Source organism: Oncorhynchus mykiss, chromosome 27 (assembly GCF_057628025.1).
Source record: "Oncorhynchus mykiss isolate SJ-2025 chromosome 27, ASM5762802v1, whole genome shotgun sequence".
Taxonomy (NCBI): domain Eukaryota; kingdom Metazoa; phylum Chordata; class Actinopteri; order Salmoniformes; family Salmonidae; genus Oncorhynchus; species Oncorhynchus mykiss.
The window spans coordinates 42,691,466-42,709,551 of NC_143048.1; the positions used below are offsets into that span (position 1 = coordinate 42,691,466).

At 43.9% G+C, this 18,086-nt stretch overlaps 1 protein-coding gene and 1 long non-coding RNA gene across 2 annotated transcripts in view; both read left to right on the forward strand.

Moving 5' to 3' along the window:
* Positions 1-658: 658 nt before the first annotated feature.
* On the forward strand, positions 659-6,527 carry LOC149971320 (uncharacterized). Its single transcript, XR_016492530.1, has 2 exons — positions 659-3,351; positions 3,424-6,527. It is a non-coding gene; the product is annotated as an uncharacterized LOC149971320 (long non-coding RNA).
* Positions 6,528-12,119: 5,592 nt separating this feature from the next.
* dhx36 (DEAH-box helicase 36) overlaps positions 12,120-18,086 on the forward strand; it is a 55,693-nt gene continuing 49,726 nt past the window's right edge. The window contains exons 1-5 of the mRNA XM_090224014.1: positions 12,120-12,970; positions 13,211-13,368; positions 13,917-14,027; positions 14,132-14,315; positions 14,489-14,527. Coding sequence (XP_090080140.1) covers positions 12,686-12,970; positions 13,211-13,368; positions 13,917-14,027; positions 14,132-14,315; positions 14,489-14,527 — 777 coding nt within the window. The 5' untranslated portion in view covers positions 12,120-12,685. The remainder of the gene's footprint in view (positions 12,971-13,210; positions 13,369-13,916; positions 14,028-14,131; positions 14,316-14,488; positions 14,528-18,086) is intronic.

Genomic DNA, 18,086 nt, shown 5'->3' on the forward strand with positions numbered 1-18,086 from the left:
GACTGGAGTGGAGGCTGCTGAGGGGATGACGGCTCATAATAATGGCTGGAACTGAGCAAATGGACTGAAATGAATGGCATTTGATACCATTGATACCATTCCATTATTACGCTCCAGCCATTACCACAAGCCTGTCCTCCCTAATTACGGTGCCACCAACCTCCTGTGGCTGATAGCCTGGAGGACCCAACCTCCTGTGGCTGATAGCCTGGAGGAACCAACCTCCTGTGGCTGATAGCCTGGAGGACCCAACCTCCTGTGGCTGATAGCCTGGAGGACCCAACCTCCTGTGGCTGAGAGCCTGGAGGACCCAACCTCCTGTGGCTGATAGCCTGGAGGACCCAACCTCCTGTGGCTGATAGCCTGGAGGACCTAACCTCCTGTGGCTGATAGCCTGGAGGACCCAACCTCCTGTGGCTGATAGCCTGGAGGACCCAACCTCCTGTGGCTGATAGCCTGGAGGACCCAACCTCCTGTGGCTGATAGCCTGGAGGACCCAACCTCCTGTGGCTGATAGCCTGGAGGACCCAACCTCCTGTGGCTGATAGCCTGGAGGACCCAACCTCCTGTGGCTGATAGCCTGGAGGACCCAACCTCCTGTGGCTGATAGCCTAGAGGACCCAACCTCCTGTGGCTGATAGCCTGGAGGAACCCAACCTCCTGTGGCTGATAGCCTGGAGGACCCAACCTCCTGTGGCTGATAGCCTGGAGGACCCAACCTCCTGTGGCTGATAGCCTGGACGACCCAACCTCCTGTGGCTGATAGCCTGGAGGAACCAACCTCCTGTGGCTGATAGCCTGGAGGAACCAACCTCCTGTGGCTGATAGCCTGTAGGAACCAACCTCCTGTGGCTGATAGCCTGGAGGACCCAACCTCCTGTGGCTGATAGCCTGGAGGACCCAACCTCCTGTGGTTGAGAGCCTGGAGGAGTAGATCAGTTAATAGATCAGTCTGCGTTCCAATTCGTCCCGGTGGGGTTGAGGTCAGGGCTCTGTGCAGGCCAGTCAGGTTCTTCAACACCAATCTCGACAAACCATTTCTGTATAGACTTCGATTTGTGCACGGGGGCATTGTCATGCTGAAACAGGAAAGGGCCTTCCCCAAACTCCTGCCACAAAGTTGGAAGCAATGAATCATCTAGAATGTCATTGTATGCTGTAGCTTAAAGATTTCCCTTCACTAGAACTAAAACAGCTCCTGACCGTTATTCCTCCTCCACCAAACTTTACAGTTTGCACTATGCATTCAGGCAGGTAGCGTTTTCCTGGCATCCGCCAAACCCAGATGTTGAAGAGTGATTCATCACTCCAAAGAACACGTTTCCACTGCTCCAGAGTCCAATGGCGCTGAGCTTAGGCTTGCTCTTAGGCTTGTGTGCGGCTGTTTGGCCATGGAAACCCACTTCATGAAGCTCCTGAAGAACAGTTATTGTGTTGACGTTGATTCCAGAGGCAGTTAGGAACTCGGTAGTGGGTGTTGCAACTGAAGACAAACCATTTTTACATGCTTCAGCACTCGGTGGTCCCGTTCTATCAGCTTGTGTGGCCTACCACTTCGCGGCTGAGCTGTTGAAGGTCACTAAGCTCTTTAGTAAGGCCATTCTGCTGCCAATGTTTGTCTATGGAGATTGCATGGCTGTGTACTCAATTGTATAAACCTGTCAGCAACAGTTTTGAAGAGGTGTACACATACTTTTGTATACAGTACCAGTCAAAAGGTTAGACATCTACTCATTCAAGGGTTTTTCTATATTTTTACTATTTTCTACATTGTAGAATAATAGTGAAGATATCAAAACTATGAAATAACACATATGGAATCACATAGTAACTAAAAAAATTGTTAAACAAATCAAAATATATGTTATATTTGAGATTCTTCAAAGTAGCATTGATGACAGCTTTGCACATTCTTATGCATTCTCTCAACCAGCTTCACCTGAAATGCTTTCCCAACAGTTTTGAAGGAGTTCCCACATGTTGAGCACTTGTTGGCTGCTTTTCCTTCACTCTGCGGTCCAACTCATCCCAAACCATCTCAATTGGGTTGAGGTCGGTGATTGTGGAGGCCAGGTCATCTGATGCAGCACTCCATCACTCTCCTTCTTGGTCCAATAGCCCTTACACAGCCTGGAGGTGTGTTGGGCCATTGTCCTGTTGAAAAACAAATGATAGTCCCACTAAGCGCAAACCAGATGGAATGGCGTATCGCTACAGAATGCTGTGGTAGCCATGCTGGTTAATTGTGCCTTGAATTCTGAATAAATCACAGACAATGTCACCAGCAAAGCACCCACACCATCACACCTCCTCCTCCTCCATGCTTCACAGTGGGAACCATACATGCGGAGGTAATCCGTTCACCTACTCTGCGTCTCACAAACACACTGCGGTTGAAACCAAAAATCTCAAATTTGGACTCATCAGACCAAAGGACAGATTTCCACCTGTCTAATGTTCATTGCTCGTGTTTCTTGGCCCAAGCAAGTCTCTTTTTCTTATTGGTGTCCTTAACTAGTGGTTTCTTTGCAGGCCTCATTCACACAGTTTCCTCTTTACAATTGATGTTGAGATGTCTGTTACTTGAACTCTGAAGCATCTATTTGGGCTGCAATATGAGGTGCAGTTAACTCTAATGAACGTCTCCTCTGCAGCAGAGATAACTCTGGGTCTTCCATTCCTTTGGCGGTCCTCATGAGAGCCAGTTTCATCATAGCCCTTGGTGGTTTTTGCGACTGTACTTGAAGAAACGGTCAAAGTTCTTCAATTTTTCCGTATTGACTGACCTTCATGTCTTAAATTAATGATGGACTGTCATTTCTCTTTGCTTATTTGAGCTGTTCTTGCCATAATATGGGCTATCTTCTGTATACCACCTCTACCGTGTCACTACACAACTGATTGGCTCAAACGCATTAAGAAGGAAAGAAATTCCACAGATGAATTTTTTACAATCCACACCTGTCAATTGAAATGCATTCCAGGTGACTACCTCATGAAGCTGGTTGAGAGAATGCCAAGAGTGTGCAAAGCTGTCATCAAGGCAAAGGGTGGCTACTTTGAAGAATCTCAAGTCTCAAATATATTTTGATTTTTTAAAACACTTTTTTGGTTACTACATGATTCCATATGTGTTATTTCATAGTGTTGATGTCCTCACTATTATTCTACAATGTAGAAAATAGTAAAAAAAAAAAACTGGAATGAGTAGGTGTGTCAAAACCTTTGACTGGTGCTGTACATAGTGTATGAAATGGGTTGAACAGATTGGAAACATTATTAAAGTGGCCAGTTCCATTATTTAAGTGACCAGTGTTCCATGTCTATGCTCATAGGACAGCAGCCTCTAAGGTGCAGGGTTGAGTAACCGGGTGGTAGCCGGCTAGTGATGGACATTTAACAGTGATGGCATTGAGATAGAAGTTGCTTTTCAGTCTGTATGTCCCAGCTTTGTTGCACCTGTACTGACCTCACCTTCTGGGTGATAGCGGGGTGAACAGGCCGTGGCTCGGGTGGTTCGCGTGACTGAGGTCCTTGATGATCTTCTTGGCCTTCCTGTGACACCGGGTGCTGTAGATGTCCTGGAGGGCTCTCAATGGTGCATCTGTAAACGTTTGTGAGGGTCTTAGGGGCCAAGACAAATTTCTTCAACCTCCTGAGGATGAAAAGGTGCCGTTGTGTCTTCTTCACCACACTGTGTTTGGGGACCATTTCAGACACTCATGTGAGCCTCCAGGTTTTATTTCATGTTTCATAAAGGATGTGTTTCGTTGTGTGTCATCTGTGTTGTGTTGTGTTGTGTCTTTCAGCAGAGAAAAGCTTTGTCACGTGTCACATAATGTTTTGTCCTTCCTATGAATGTGCTCATAAAATATTTATACTAGAAAAATGCCTCAAACAACACTGTAAAATGCATTTACATTCACAATGCTTTAAGGCAAAAAAAAGCAAGTTAGAGAATAGTGGCTTATAGACTCATATGGCTTATGAATCAATATGGCTTGGGTTATGAATCATATGGCTTATGAATCATATGGCTTCACTTATGAATCATATGGCTTATGAATCATATGGCTTGGCTTATGAATCATATGGCTTATGAATCATATAGCTTGGCTTATGAATCATATGGCTTATGAATCATATGGCTTATGAATCATATGGCTTATGAATCATATGGCATACCCTTGTAAAACTGACCATCCTACCAATCCTCGACTTTGGCGATGTAATTTACAAAATAGCCTCCAATACCCTACTCAACAAATTGGATGCAGTCTATCACAGTGCAATCCGTTTTGTCACCAAAGCCCCATATACTACCCACCATTGCGACCTGTACGCTCTCGTTGGCTGGCCCTCGCTTCATACTCGTCGCCAAACCCACTGGCTCCATGTCATCTACAAGACCCTGCTAGGTAAAGTCCCCCCTTATCTCAGCTCGCTGGTCACGATAGCAGCACCCACCTGTAGCACACGCTCCAGCAGGTATATCTCTCTAGTCACCCCCAAAACCAATTCTTTCTTTGGCCGCCTCTCTTTCCAGTTCTCTGCTGCCAATGACTGGAACGAACTACAAAAATCTCTGAAACTGGAAACACTTATCTCCCTCACTAGCTTTAAGCACCAACTGTCAGAGCAGCTCACAGATTACTGCACCTGTACATAGCCCACCTATAATTTAGCCCTATCAACTACCTCTTTCCCAACTGTATTTAATTTATTTATTTATTTTGCTCCTTTGCACCCCATTATTTTTATTTCTACTTTGCACATTCTTCCATTGCAAAACTACCATTCCAGTGTTTTACTTGCTATATTGTATTTACCTTGCCACCAAGGCCTTTTTTGCCTTTACCTCCCTTCTCACCTCATTTGCTCACATTGTATATAGACTTGTTTATACTTTATTATTGACTGTATGTTTGTTTTACTCCATGTGTAACTCTGTGTTGTTGTATCTGTCGAACTGCTTTGCTTTATCTTGGCCAGGTCGCAATTGTAAATGAGAACTTGTTCTCAACTTGCCTACCTGGTTAAATAAAGGTAAAATAAATAAAAAAATGGCTTGGCTGATGAATCATATAGCTTATGAATCATAACCAATGGGTCCCAGTAGATGAGTTGACTTTTGACCTTGTAATGAATAGAGACCATTTCAGTGTTTTGACAAAAGTTTTAGCATCTTCAACCAAGCAGAATGGAAATAAACTCATCATTTGCTCATGTATTCATTCATGTGACTATATGGTATTGAGGTTTGCTTTCCATACTGTACACATTTTTAGATGAGCGTTTTTCTTATTATTTGGAAATCATTGAGGAAGGATGCATGGAACACCACTGAGAAGGCTGGGATTAATGTTTGTTTACCTATATTAATTACTTATCTATGCTAATCGAATGAATTGAATCAGTCAAAACAAATTCACTGATAGATTTTAATCAACTATAACATAACCAACAGACCTGATACAGTATATAGTCTCTGTGTTCCTGTTATGTGTGTGGTAACTGGACCAGTTATTCCCAACAGTCCTCAGTGGAAATGTTATTGTCCTCCTCCTCTTTCCTCTATCTAATGTGATTTCAGCTGCTCTGTTTTTGAGTGACCCCCCCCCCCCCCCCCGGTCTCTCTCCCACGTACAGGTCACGCTGCTGTCATGAGACTGACACGTCATCTGTGTTCTTGTTGCAGCTTTAACCTCCCCTTTGAAAATGACCTCTGTGGCCAAGGTAGACACTGAGGGGCACAGGAAGTGTCCTGGGTTAAGGAATGCTTTGTTAGGGAAAGAGGAGCGTTGTTGTCATTGTTTTATGTCCGAGGAGTCTTAGCTCTTGACACGGTCAATGTCACATTCATAATCTGTCTTGAAACCCCTTTCATCTCATCCTCCTACTAACACAATATAATGACACTCTTGTTACTTGAAGAATAAAAGCTGTTTAGGTGTAATGCAACACAATGTAAAGTGTTATTACCACTAAATCATCATCACTTCTGGGTTAAATAATTCAGTATGGGGGGGGTCAAAGGTTGTTGGTTGCCAGGTACCACCGGGAGGTACTCCTTTACCATCCTTAAGGAAACACAGACGGGGGAGGGATATTCAATTATTTAATCCATACTAAAGCAACCCTCCCCTTCTGGCTAACTCTATTTCTCTGTCCTCAGTTCTCTCTCTCCCCCTCTTTGTCTTTTGCCCCACCCCTCTCATTCCCTGTCTCGCAAGTTGAGACAAAAGGCACTAGCAGAAGGAGATACGTCTGGATTTTCCCCCCTAATTTCAACGCCAGAGGAAACCTCTGATTCAAACCCAGACTTATAGTGAATCGTTCATATCTTCTCCCATAATATTTCTCACAGACGGAATACATTTCAGTCCAAACTGGTTACTGGCAGATCTTAAATGTAGAATATTGTAGGAAGTGAAATATCCTCATGAGACATGGGGACTCACATTAGGTACACACAGAAGGCTGAATATTGGTAAAAATAAATAAAAAAAAGTAAACCCCAAAGATAATGAATCTCCTGTCCTTCATTTAAACTGACGCTGATGTCAATTTTCATTCATTTGATTGAATAGCAGCATCACCCCTGACGTAAATGATACTGAAGTCATTTCTACTGAGGTTGAGTAGTGGTGTTGTGGTTGATTCATTGGCTGGACAACTGGGTCTAACGCGGCACCGCCATAATGGTGGACGAGGTACAGACAGACTGACGGATGGTAAGCATTTACAAGAGAGTCACAGACTCCTTCATTAGTACTGTGAGAATTACAGCTTCAGAGGTGAGAGAAGCAGACGGTGAGGAAGAACATTTCAAAGGGCTCTTGGTGAAAATATGATCCGTGTTTCATGACAGGGACTCCAGGTTTATGTGGGATCTTCCTTGTTACCTCACACGTCTCACACACATGACTCTCTCTCTCTCCCTCAATCTTGCACCCTCTTAAAAGCTCTCCCTTTCTTTCAGTATTACACTCAAGAGTTACCACTGCTCCCTGTATGTTTAACTCCCTCCTCTAGTTATCTCTCCTTCTCTCATCTCTCATTATCTCTCCTCTCATATCTTCTCTAACTCTCTCTCCTCTCATTATCTCTCCTTCTCGCATTATATATCCTCTAACTCTCTCTCCTCTCATTATCTCTCCTTCTCATCTCTCATTATCTCTCCTTCTCTCATTATATCTCCTCTAATTCTCTCCTCTCATTCTCTCTCATTATATCTCCTCTATCTCTCTCTCCTCTAATTCTCCCTCCTCTCATTATCTTTCCTCTCATTCTCTCTCATTATATCTCCTCTAACACTCTCTCCTCTAATTCTCTCTCCTCTCATTATCTCCTCCTCTCCTTCTCTCACTCTCCTCTCATACTCTCTCATCTCATTTTCTCATTCTCTCTCCTCATTCTCTCCTTCTATCATTCGCTCTCCTCTCACTCTCACTCTCTCTCCTCTCATTCTCTCTTCTTCTCTCACTCTCTCTCCTTCTCTCACCTTCTCTCCTCTCCCCTCATTCTCTCTCCTTCTCATCTCTCCTTCGCTCACATTTGCCATGCTTTAGGGCACTAATTAGCTCTGCTCTGTAAAAAAAATAATAATAATATCTCACTTCCCTATAAATTCAACAGATTGCTAAAGGCAATCTGAACACAGTCCAATTAAAAACTCTGTGTTAGGGGGAGCAGCGGGAGACTGAACACAGTCCAATTAAAAACTGTGTGTTAGGGGGAGCAGCGGGAGACTGAACACAGTCCAATTAAAAACTCTGTGTTAGGGGGAGCAGCGGGAGACTGAACACAGTCCAATTAAAACCTCTGTGTTAGGGGGGGAGCAGCGGGAGACTGAACACAGTCCAATTAAAAACTCTGTGTTAGGGGGAGCAGCAGGAGACTGAACACAGTCCAATTAAAAACTCTGTGTTAGGGGGAGCAGCGGGAGACTGAACACAGTCCAATTAAAAACTCTGTGTTAGGGGGGGAGCAGCGGGAAACTGAACACGTAGTGAAGAACATCAGTATCTTCCCCAGTAATTTCAAACAGCTCTGGATCAATATATACAATATGAGCCAGAAAGGCAACTGCAGCTAAGTGATTCTTGAAAAAAGCCATAAGATAATGTTACTGTGTTCTACACACCACAGGCATTAAAACAAGGAACTTGTTTAAATCATTTTTTTTGTTAGTATTATCCTTTTATTGTTTTGATTTGGCTTCTATTTGAATTTAATTTGACCCTAACATGTACTTATTTTGGACCTAAATGCCCTCCGTAGGATTTGATGATACAATCACAGGTGGCCCCTGGAGTGATCAATGAAGATTCTCAAACACACCATGAACGTATCAAACAGAAATATACCAAACTAGGTCCTGACCTCCTCATTAAGGATTAGCTTCCATTACACTTGGCACAAAGTCTTAGAGACTTCACTGTGTGTGTGTGTGTGTGTGTGTGTGTGTGTGTGTGTGTGTGTGTGCGTGCGTGCAGTGTTTCCCCTATATTAGCCGTTTCCCCTATACTACTCCTCCTCTGTTCCTCGGGTGATGTGGAGGTCAACCCAGGCCTTGCGTGTCCCCAGGCGCTCTCATTTGTTGACTTCTGTAACCGTAAAAGCCTTGGTTTCATGCATGTTAACATCAGAAGCCTCCTCCCTAAGTTTGTTTTACTTACTGCTTTAGCACACTCTGCCAACCCTGATGTCCTTGCAGTGTTTGAATCCTGGTTTAGGAAGGCCACCAAAAATTCAGAGATTTCCATCCCCAACTACAACATTTTCCGTCAAGACATTACTGCCAAAGGGGGAGGAGTTGCAATCTACTGCAGAGATAGCCTGCAAAGTTCTGTCATACTTTCCAGGTCTATGCACAAACAGTTCGAGCTTCTAATTTTAAAAATGTATCTCTCCAGAAGTCTCTCACTGTTGCTGCCTGTTATAGACCCCCCTCAGCTCTCAGCTGTGCCCTGGACACCTTATGTGAATTGATTGTCCCCCATCTATCTTCAGAGTTTGTTCTGTTAGGTGAACTAAACTGGGATATGCTTAACACTCCGGCAGTCCTACAATCTAAGCTAGATGCCCTCAATCTCACACAAATCATCAAGGTACCCACCAGGTACAACCCTAAATCTGTAAACATGGGCACCCTCATAGATATTATCCTGACCAACTTGCCATTCAAATACACCTCTGCTGTTTTCAATCAGGATCTCAGCGATCACTGCCTCATTGCTTGCATCCGCTATGGGTCCGCGGTCAAACAACCACCCCTCATCACTGTCAAACGCTCCCTAAAACACTATTGCGAGCAGGCCTTTCTAATCGACCTGGCTTGGGTATCCTGGAAGGATATTGACCTCATCCCGTCAGTAGAGGATGCCTGGTCGTTCTTTAAAAGTAATTTCCTCACCATCTTAAATAAGCATGCCCCTTTCAAAAAATGGAGAACTAAGAACAGATATATCCCTTGGTTCACTCCAGACCTGACTGCCCTCGACCAGCACAAAAACATCCTGTGGCAGACTGCACTAGCATCGAATGGTCCCCGTGATATGCAACTTTTCAGGGAAGTCAGGGACCAATACACGCAGTCAGTCAGAAAAGTAAAGGCCAGCTTTATCAAACAGAAATGTGCATCCTGTAGCTCTAACTCCCAAAAGTTTTGGGACACTGTAAAGTCCAATGAGAATAAGAACACCTCCTCCCAGCTGCCCACTGCACGGAGGCTTGGAAACACTATCACCACAGATAAATCCACGATAATCGAGAATTTCAATAAGCATTTCTCAACAGCTGGCCATGTTTTCCTCCTGGCTACCCAAACCCCGGCCAACAGCTCTGCAGCCCCTGCAGCAACTTGCCCAAGCCTCCCTAGCTTCTCCTTCACCCAAATCCAGATAGCAGATGTTCTGAAAGAGCTGAAAAACCCAGACCCTCACAAATCAGCTGGGCTAGACAATCTGGACCCTCTCTTTCTAAAATTATCCACTGCCATTGTTGCAACCCCTATTACAAGTCTGTTCAACCTCTCTTTCGTATCGTCCGAGATCTAAAGATTGGAAAGCTGCCGTGGTCGTCCCCCTCTTCAAAGGGGGTGACACTCTAGACCCAAACTGTTACAGACCTATATCCATCCTGCCCTGCCTTTCTAATGTCTTTGAAAGCCAAGTAAATAAACAGATCACTGACCATTTCAAATCCCACCGTACCTTCTCCGCTGTTTCCGAGCTGGTCACGGGTGCACCTCAGCCACGCTCAAGGTACTAAACGATATCATAACTGCCATCGATAAAAGACAGTACTGTGCAGCCGTCTTCATCGACCTGGCCAAGGCTTTTGACTCTGTCAATCACGGTATTCTTATCGGCAGACGCAACAGCCTTGGTTTCTCAAATGACTGCCTCGCCTGGTTCACAATCAACTTATCAGACAGAGTTCAGTATGTCAAATCGGTGGGCCTGTTGTCCGGACCTCTGGCAGTCTCTATGGGGGTACCACAGGGTTCAATTCTCGGGCCGACTCTTTTCTCTGTATATTTCAACAATGTCGCTCTTGCTGCTGGTGATTCCCTGATCCACCTCTGCGCAGACGACACCATTCTGCATACATCTGGCCCTTCTTTGGACACTGTGTTAACAAACCTCCAAATGAGCTTCAATGCCATACAACACTTTTCCGTCGCCTCCAACTGCTCTTAAACGCTAGTAAAACTAAATGCATGCTTTTCAACCGATCGCTGCCTGCACCCGCTCCCCCGACTAGCATCACTACTCTGGACGGTTCTGACTTAGAATATGTGGACAACTACAAATACCTAGGTGTCTGGTTAGACTGTAAACTCTCCTTCCAGACTCATATTAAACATCTCCAATCCAAAATTAACTTTCTATTTTGCAACAAAGTTTCCTTCACTCACACCGACAAACATACCCTCGTAAAACTGACTATCCTACAGATCCTCGACTTCGGCGATGTCATTTACAAAATACTCTACTCAGCAAACTGGATGCAGTCTATCACAGTGCCATCCGTTTTGTCATCAAAGCCCCATATACTACCCACCACTGCGACCTGTATGCTCTCGTTGGCTGGCCTTCGCTTCAGGTCATCTATAAGTCTTTGCTAGGTAAAGCTCCGCCCTATCTCAGCTCACTGGTCACGATAACAACACCCACCCGTAGCATTTGCTCCAGCAGGTATATCTCACTGGTCATCCCCAAAGCCAATTCCTCCTTTGGCCTTTTTTTTCCAGTTCTCTGCTGCCAGTGACTGGAACGAATTGCAAAAATCACTGAATTTGGAGACTTATATCTCCCTCACTAACTTTAAACATCAGCTATCTGAGCAGCTAACCGATCGCTGCAGCTGTACACAGCCCATCTGTAAACAGCCCATCCAATCTACCTACCTCATCCCCACATTGTTTTTATTTAATTTCTTGCTCTTTTGCACACCAGTATTTCTACTTGAACATCATCATCTGCACATCTATCACTGCAGTGTTAATTTGCTATATTGTAATGACTTCGCTACTATTGCCAATTTATTGCCTTACCTCCTCATGACATTTGCACACATTGTATATAGACTTTTTTCTATTGTGTTATTGACTGTACGTTTGTTTTTTTCCACGTGTAACTCTGTGTTGTGGTTTGTGTCACACTGCTTTGCTTTATCTAGGCCAGGTCGCAGTTATAATGAGAACTTGTTCTCAACTGACCTCCCTGGTTAAAAAAGGTTAAATAAATATATATATATATTTTTTTTTTAACTGCCGCTGCTAAATCGTTGCCACCATTCCAAAAAATATGATTAAAAAAACGGTGTAAACTTAAACATCTAACATCAGATATAATTCATGTAAAAAAGATAATGGACCTATATATTTTTTAAATAAAACATTTTTGAGAACTAACAATCACTAAAATTATAACTAGACAGTCAGGGAGAATCTAACATTTTTAATTATCTCCTTCTCTCATGGGACCCACATTGATTTTGTTATAATGTTTGAGTCACTCGGATAGCATAAGAACAAGGCATAAGTCATGGCAAAAAGGGATGTAGAATTGCAGGAAATTCCCTCTAAAACAGCAAAAAAATAAATCTCTTTGGTGAGGGCTTCTACCATGCCCCACTACTCACAGCAAGCCCCATTTTGATCCAGAAAAAAAACCCTGGAGTGACAAGTCACAACATATATTTTGTAGCATTTCGTGCATTCAGAGTATTTCGGGGTCTCGCCGGGTTGCGTGAACCAAGCCTATCATGAGAGAAACGTCATCATCCTTCGACTATTTCATTGTTGTGTAAACTATGCGACAGGATATATATCTATACACAAGACTCACATCCTTGCAAAAAAAATATATACAGATTTTCTCTTGATATCAGCGGAAATGCTATTTATTTCTTTCACATTCAACTACTTAGGTATTTCGAACATCATCTGAAATATGTACACGCTTCGAGATATACAATTATTAATTTAGCACATCTACTTGATCCACGGGCCGGCTAACGTTTACTAGCTAACGTTAGCTAGCAAATCCCAAGGCAAAGGTTTCGAATAGTGCAGCAAGTTTAGCTAGCTGGCTAGTCCCAATTTGTAAGTCTACAGACAGTGTCTTGCACTGCTATCTTGCCATAGCTGTGTTTCTGTGGTTTTGAAGGCGTTATGAGTTATGGAGGTTATGGGGGCAGAGGCGGCCGACGAGGTGGCCGAAGAGGAGGTCGAGGATTCGGACGGGATGGGAGCCGGGAGAGGTGGGACCGCCTAGCTGGGTCGAGTGGTGGTGGACACCCGCGGAGCACCGAAACGGAGTCGAGGGAGGACCGGGGAGAACGAGGAGGGAGAGGTGGGGGACCAAACCGTCCACCCCCGCATCTAAAGGGCCGGGAGATCGGACTGTGGTACGCCAAATGGGGAGGCTTGAAGAGGAAAGAAAATGAGAGAAAATCGGTTAGTGGTGTAACATTAGTTACAGAGGCACCTGTGTATCTGGTGTGTAGTGGCTTGCTTGGGTTGTTGTCGTTGGTAGTCAACTCTCGTTACATAGTCTCGTTGACTATCACGGCTGACAACTAGCTATATCTGTTTTTTGATAACGAAGTAGCTACGTATCTCTAATAAATCTATAGTATCTAGCATGTATCAGGATTAACTCTGTACTAATGCAGTTGGTTTCCCCTCGCGGTGTAGCGGGCAGTGGTTCAGATGGATGAGTCCAGGGAACAGCATATCACTAATCTGCTGAACACTGTCCAGAGAGGACCGACATGCCCAGCCAGGGAGGCCCACCCCTCCACATCTGAGCACTGGCGTTCAACCCCGTCAGCACCGGTCAGAGGCGGCCACTGGTAAGGCACTGTCTTCCTGGCTGTGTTTGAGAGCATCAAAACCGTGCTGTATTATGGGTAAATTCTGACAGACTGACTGATGAACAAATACCTTTGAGTAGTTATTTGTGATTCAAGGCGATTTGTAGATCAGTCAGTCTAGACTCGCCTTTAAAGTTGATTGCAATGTCGAACACTCCCAGTCTCTCAGAAGAGTACAGCTGCAGTAGGCTCTGTCATGTACTGTGACACGGACAGACAGACAGACAGACAGACAGACAGACAGACAGACAGTCAGTGATGTGATGTGTTCAGGTCCACAGGCCCCAGCCCTAACCCTAGTCTCCAGGACATCGTTAGGCCCTATGCATGGGTCCTCTGTGTGTTGTGGACATGAGCCTGCTTGCTGCAGCTGCAAACTATAAAAACTCCTTTTACATCTCCTAAGTTTGTGGAATATTTAGGAGGGCTCATGTCACCATCATCGGCTACATTCAATGCTTTTGAAACATAACGCATTCCGCCTGTGATTTACTACAACACTGTTATTTACCTGATCTGTGTTTCAGTTACTTTGATGGTGATGAGCCCTCTCAGGATGTCCTGAAAATGGATCTCAAACAAGAGAAGAAGGAGGTTGAGGAGAGGCCAGTACAGAACACTCCACTCACATCACAACGGTAGGTTAACTTCTAGATTTTAGGGTTGTTGTTGTTGTTGTTCCTATTGCCATGCTCACTCGTTAAAGCGATTCACAATCATGTCTCTTTCTCCTGCCTTTCAGTTACTTCCCACAGGATGTCCTTAAAGCTGAACCCCAAGAAGAGAGGGAGGAGAAGGAGAGGAGAGGGAAGGATAAAGACCTGGAGTATTTGTTTCAGGAGGTGGTCAGGGAGAATGCCCTGGACCAGCAGTTAAAGAGAGATCTAGAGAGGAAGAAGGCGGACTCTAAATACCTAGACATGCTGGTGACAATTCACTTCATAAAAAACTAGCAGTATTATAATTACTGTGTTTGTTATTGATAAACACACATGTTATCATAACACCAATAGAACTGGTGGTGAGATGTTCTTAGTTCTCAACATCTATTGATGGACTGCTTGTAGTAATTCATGTTTCCTGTTTATTTTTTTGGCAGAAATTCAGGGAAAAGCTTCCATCCTTTGGAAAAAAAGAGGTAAGATCTGAGACATATTTTTCCTCCTGATGAACTTGGATGCTAGGCCTCTGCTTACCATGTGGATGCTATAGGCCTCTGCTTACCATGTGGATGCTATAGGCCTCTGCTTACCATGTGGATGCTATAGGCCTCTGCTTACCATGTGGATGCTATAGGCCTCTGCCTACCATGTGGATGCTATAGGCCTCTGCCTACCATGTGGATGCTATAGGCCTCTGCCTACCATGTGGATGCTATAGGCCTCTGCCTACCATGTGGATGCTATAGGCCTCTGCCTACCATGTGGATGCTATAGGCCTCTGCCTACCATGTGGATGCTATAGGCCTCTGCCTACCATGTGGATGCTATAGGCCTCTGCCTACCATGTGGGCGTTTTTACCTAAGACAAGAATAGGATCTCATCTTGTAAAACGTTTCTGATTGATGAAAACCTTGCATCTACATTTGCCAATTTTAATTTACACTGAACAAAAATATAAACGCAACATGTTTCATGAGCTGATATAAAAGATCCCAGAGATGTTCCATGTGCACAAATTTTGTCACCAAATTTGTTAACATCCCTGTTAGTGAGCCTTTCTCCTTTGCCACCTGACTGGTGTGACATATCAAGAAGCTGATTAAACAGCATGATCAATACACAGGTGACCCTTGTGCGGGGGACACTAAAAGGCAGTTTTGTCACACAACACAATTCTACAGATGTTTCAAGTTTTGAGGGAGTGTGCAATTGGCATGCTGACTGCAGGAACGGTATGGTGTACCTAATCAACTGAGCTCTGTGCCACACACACAGTACAAGTCAAAAGTTTGTACACACCTACTCATTCCAGTTTTTTTTTTTTTTTTTACTATTTTCTGCATTGTAGAATAATAATGAAGACATCAAAACTATGAAATAACACATGGAATCATGTAGTAACCAAAAATGTGTTAAACAAATCAAAATATATTTGAGATTCTTCAAAGTAGCCACCCTTTACCTTGACAGCTTCGCACACTCTTGGCATTCTCTCAACTAGCTTCATGAGGTAGTCACCTGGAATGGATTTTAATTAGCAGGTGTGCCTTGTTAAATAGTGGAGCCAAGTTTGAGCCAATCAGTTGTGTTGTGACAAGGTAGGGTTGGTTTACAGAAGATATCCCCGTTTGGTATAAGACCGATTCCACCTTGTCGTGACTTGACTTTAACATTAATCTGAAGACTGTTCATTATCTAATTACCTAAATATGTTTAATTGTTAAATTAATCATGTAACAATTAACTCATTAGGATCTGGGGCACCGCGAGAGCAGATCTTTAAAGAGTTACCATCTCCCAATTAAATTCTAAAAGGTCTTTATCTATCACATCCTTTTAAACAGTCAACTTATCAATCCTAACCTCGTATCATATCATCGTTCCGAACTGTTGTAGCCTCCTTGCATCTGCAAAACCCTGAGCTTTACTTATGATTCAGTACTACACATTGGTTTAAGTATTTATATACTAGCTAATTACATGGGGACACAGGACGAACGCACAGTCTGCATCGGTTATTGACTGGAGATGTAATACCTTGAGAGCAGGTCCCTGGTGGAATGACTTCCTAGTGGAATGACAGGAGAGAGAGGGACAGAGACACTTAACATTGACACATTCAGAAACTACTCTTAATTACAATAACCATTTACTTTGCACACAAACCGCCGCCTCCTTTGAGCAAGAAATCATTCATGTATTTACGTGAAATGCCTGGGATCTCTCTGTGAACGGGGCAATTATCTCTTATAGCTTCTCAAATCACATCCCTCTCTTAACAAAAACATCGTTTTTCATATTACATGCACAACCCATAGTATGGAAACTTCATCTAGAGTTGAAGTCAGAAGTTTACATACACTTAGGTTGGAGTCATTAAAACTAGTTTACATACACTTAGGTTGGAGTCATTAACTCGTTTTTCAACCACTCCACAAATGTCTTGTTAACAAACTATAGTTTTGACAAGTCGGTTAGGACATCTACTTTGTGCATGACGCAAGTAATTTTTCCAACATTTGTTTACAGACAGATTATTTCACTTATAATTCACTGTATCACAATTCCAGTGGGTCAGAAGTTTACATACACTAAGTTGACTGTGCCTTTAAACAGCTTGGAACATTCCAAGAAATGATATCATGGCTTTAGAAGCTTCTGATAGGCTAATTGACATAATTTGAGTCATTTGGAGGTGTACTTGTGGATGTATTTCAAGGCCTACCTTCAAACTCAGTGCCTCTTTGCCTGATGTCATGGGACAAAAAACAAACAAAAAAATCACTCAAGACCTCAGAATATTTTTTGGGACATCCACAAGTCTGGTTCATCCTTGGGAGCAATTTCCAAATGCCTGAAGGTACCACGTACATCTGTACAAACAATAGCACGCAAGTTTAAACACCATGGGACCACGCGGCCGTCATACGCTCAGGAAAGAGACTCGTTCTGTCTCCTAGAGATGAACGTACTTTGGTGTGAAAAGTGCAAATCAATCCCAGAACAGCAGCAAAGGACCTTGTGAAGATGCTGGAGGAAACGGGTACAAAAGTATCTATATCCACAGTAAAACGAGTCCTATATCAACATAACCTGAATGGCCGCTTAGCAAGGAAGAAGCCACTGCTCCAAAACCGCCATAAAAATGCCAGACTACGGTTTGAAACTGACAAAGATTGTAGTTTTTGGAGAAATGTCCTCTGGTCTGATGAAACAAAAACAGAACTGTTTGACCATAATGACCATCGTTATGTTTGGCGGAAAAGGGGTAGGCTTGCAAGCCGAAGAACACCATCCCAACTGTGAAGCACTGGGGTGGCAGCATCATGTCGGGGTGCTTTGCTGCAGGAGGGACTGGTGCACTTCACAAAATAGATTGCTTCCAAATGGAGAATGACCCCAAGCATACTTCCAAAGTTGTGGCAAAATTGCTTAAGGACAACAAAGTCAAGGTATTGGAGTGGCCATCACAAAGCCCTGACCTCAATCCTATAGAAAATTTGTGGGCAGAACTGAAAAAGCGTGTTCGAACAAGGAGTGTTCACTAAACGGGTTTGCCAAGTGCTGGAGCAAGCAGCCCGTGTTAATCACCTGTCCTCGGTAGAGAAACTCGCTACCGTCGGCTGGAGTGTTGTAAAGCTCGCTGCCATTGGACTCTGGAGCAGTGGAAACTCGTTCTCTGGGCGATGAATCACGCTTCACCATCTGGCAGTCCCACGGAAAAATCTGTGTTTGGCGGATGCCAGGAGAACGTTACCTGCCCTAATGCGTACCTGCCTAATGCGTAAAACTGTAAAGTTTGGTGTAGGAGGAATAATGGTCTGTGGTTGTTTTTCATGGTTTGGGCACCATGCACAATGTCAAATGTCTGCTGGAGTGGTGTCAAGCTCAGCGCCATTGGACTCTGGAGCAGTGGAAACGTGTTCTTTGGAGTGATGAATCACTCTTCCCCATCTGGGTTTGGCGGATGCCAGAAAAACGCCACCTGCCTGAATGCATAGTGCCAACTGTAAAGTTTGGTGGAGGAGGAATAA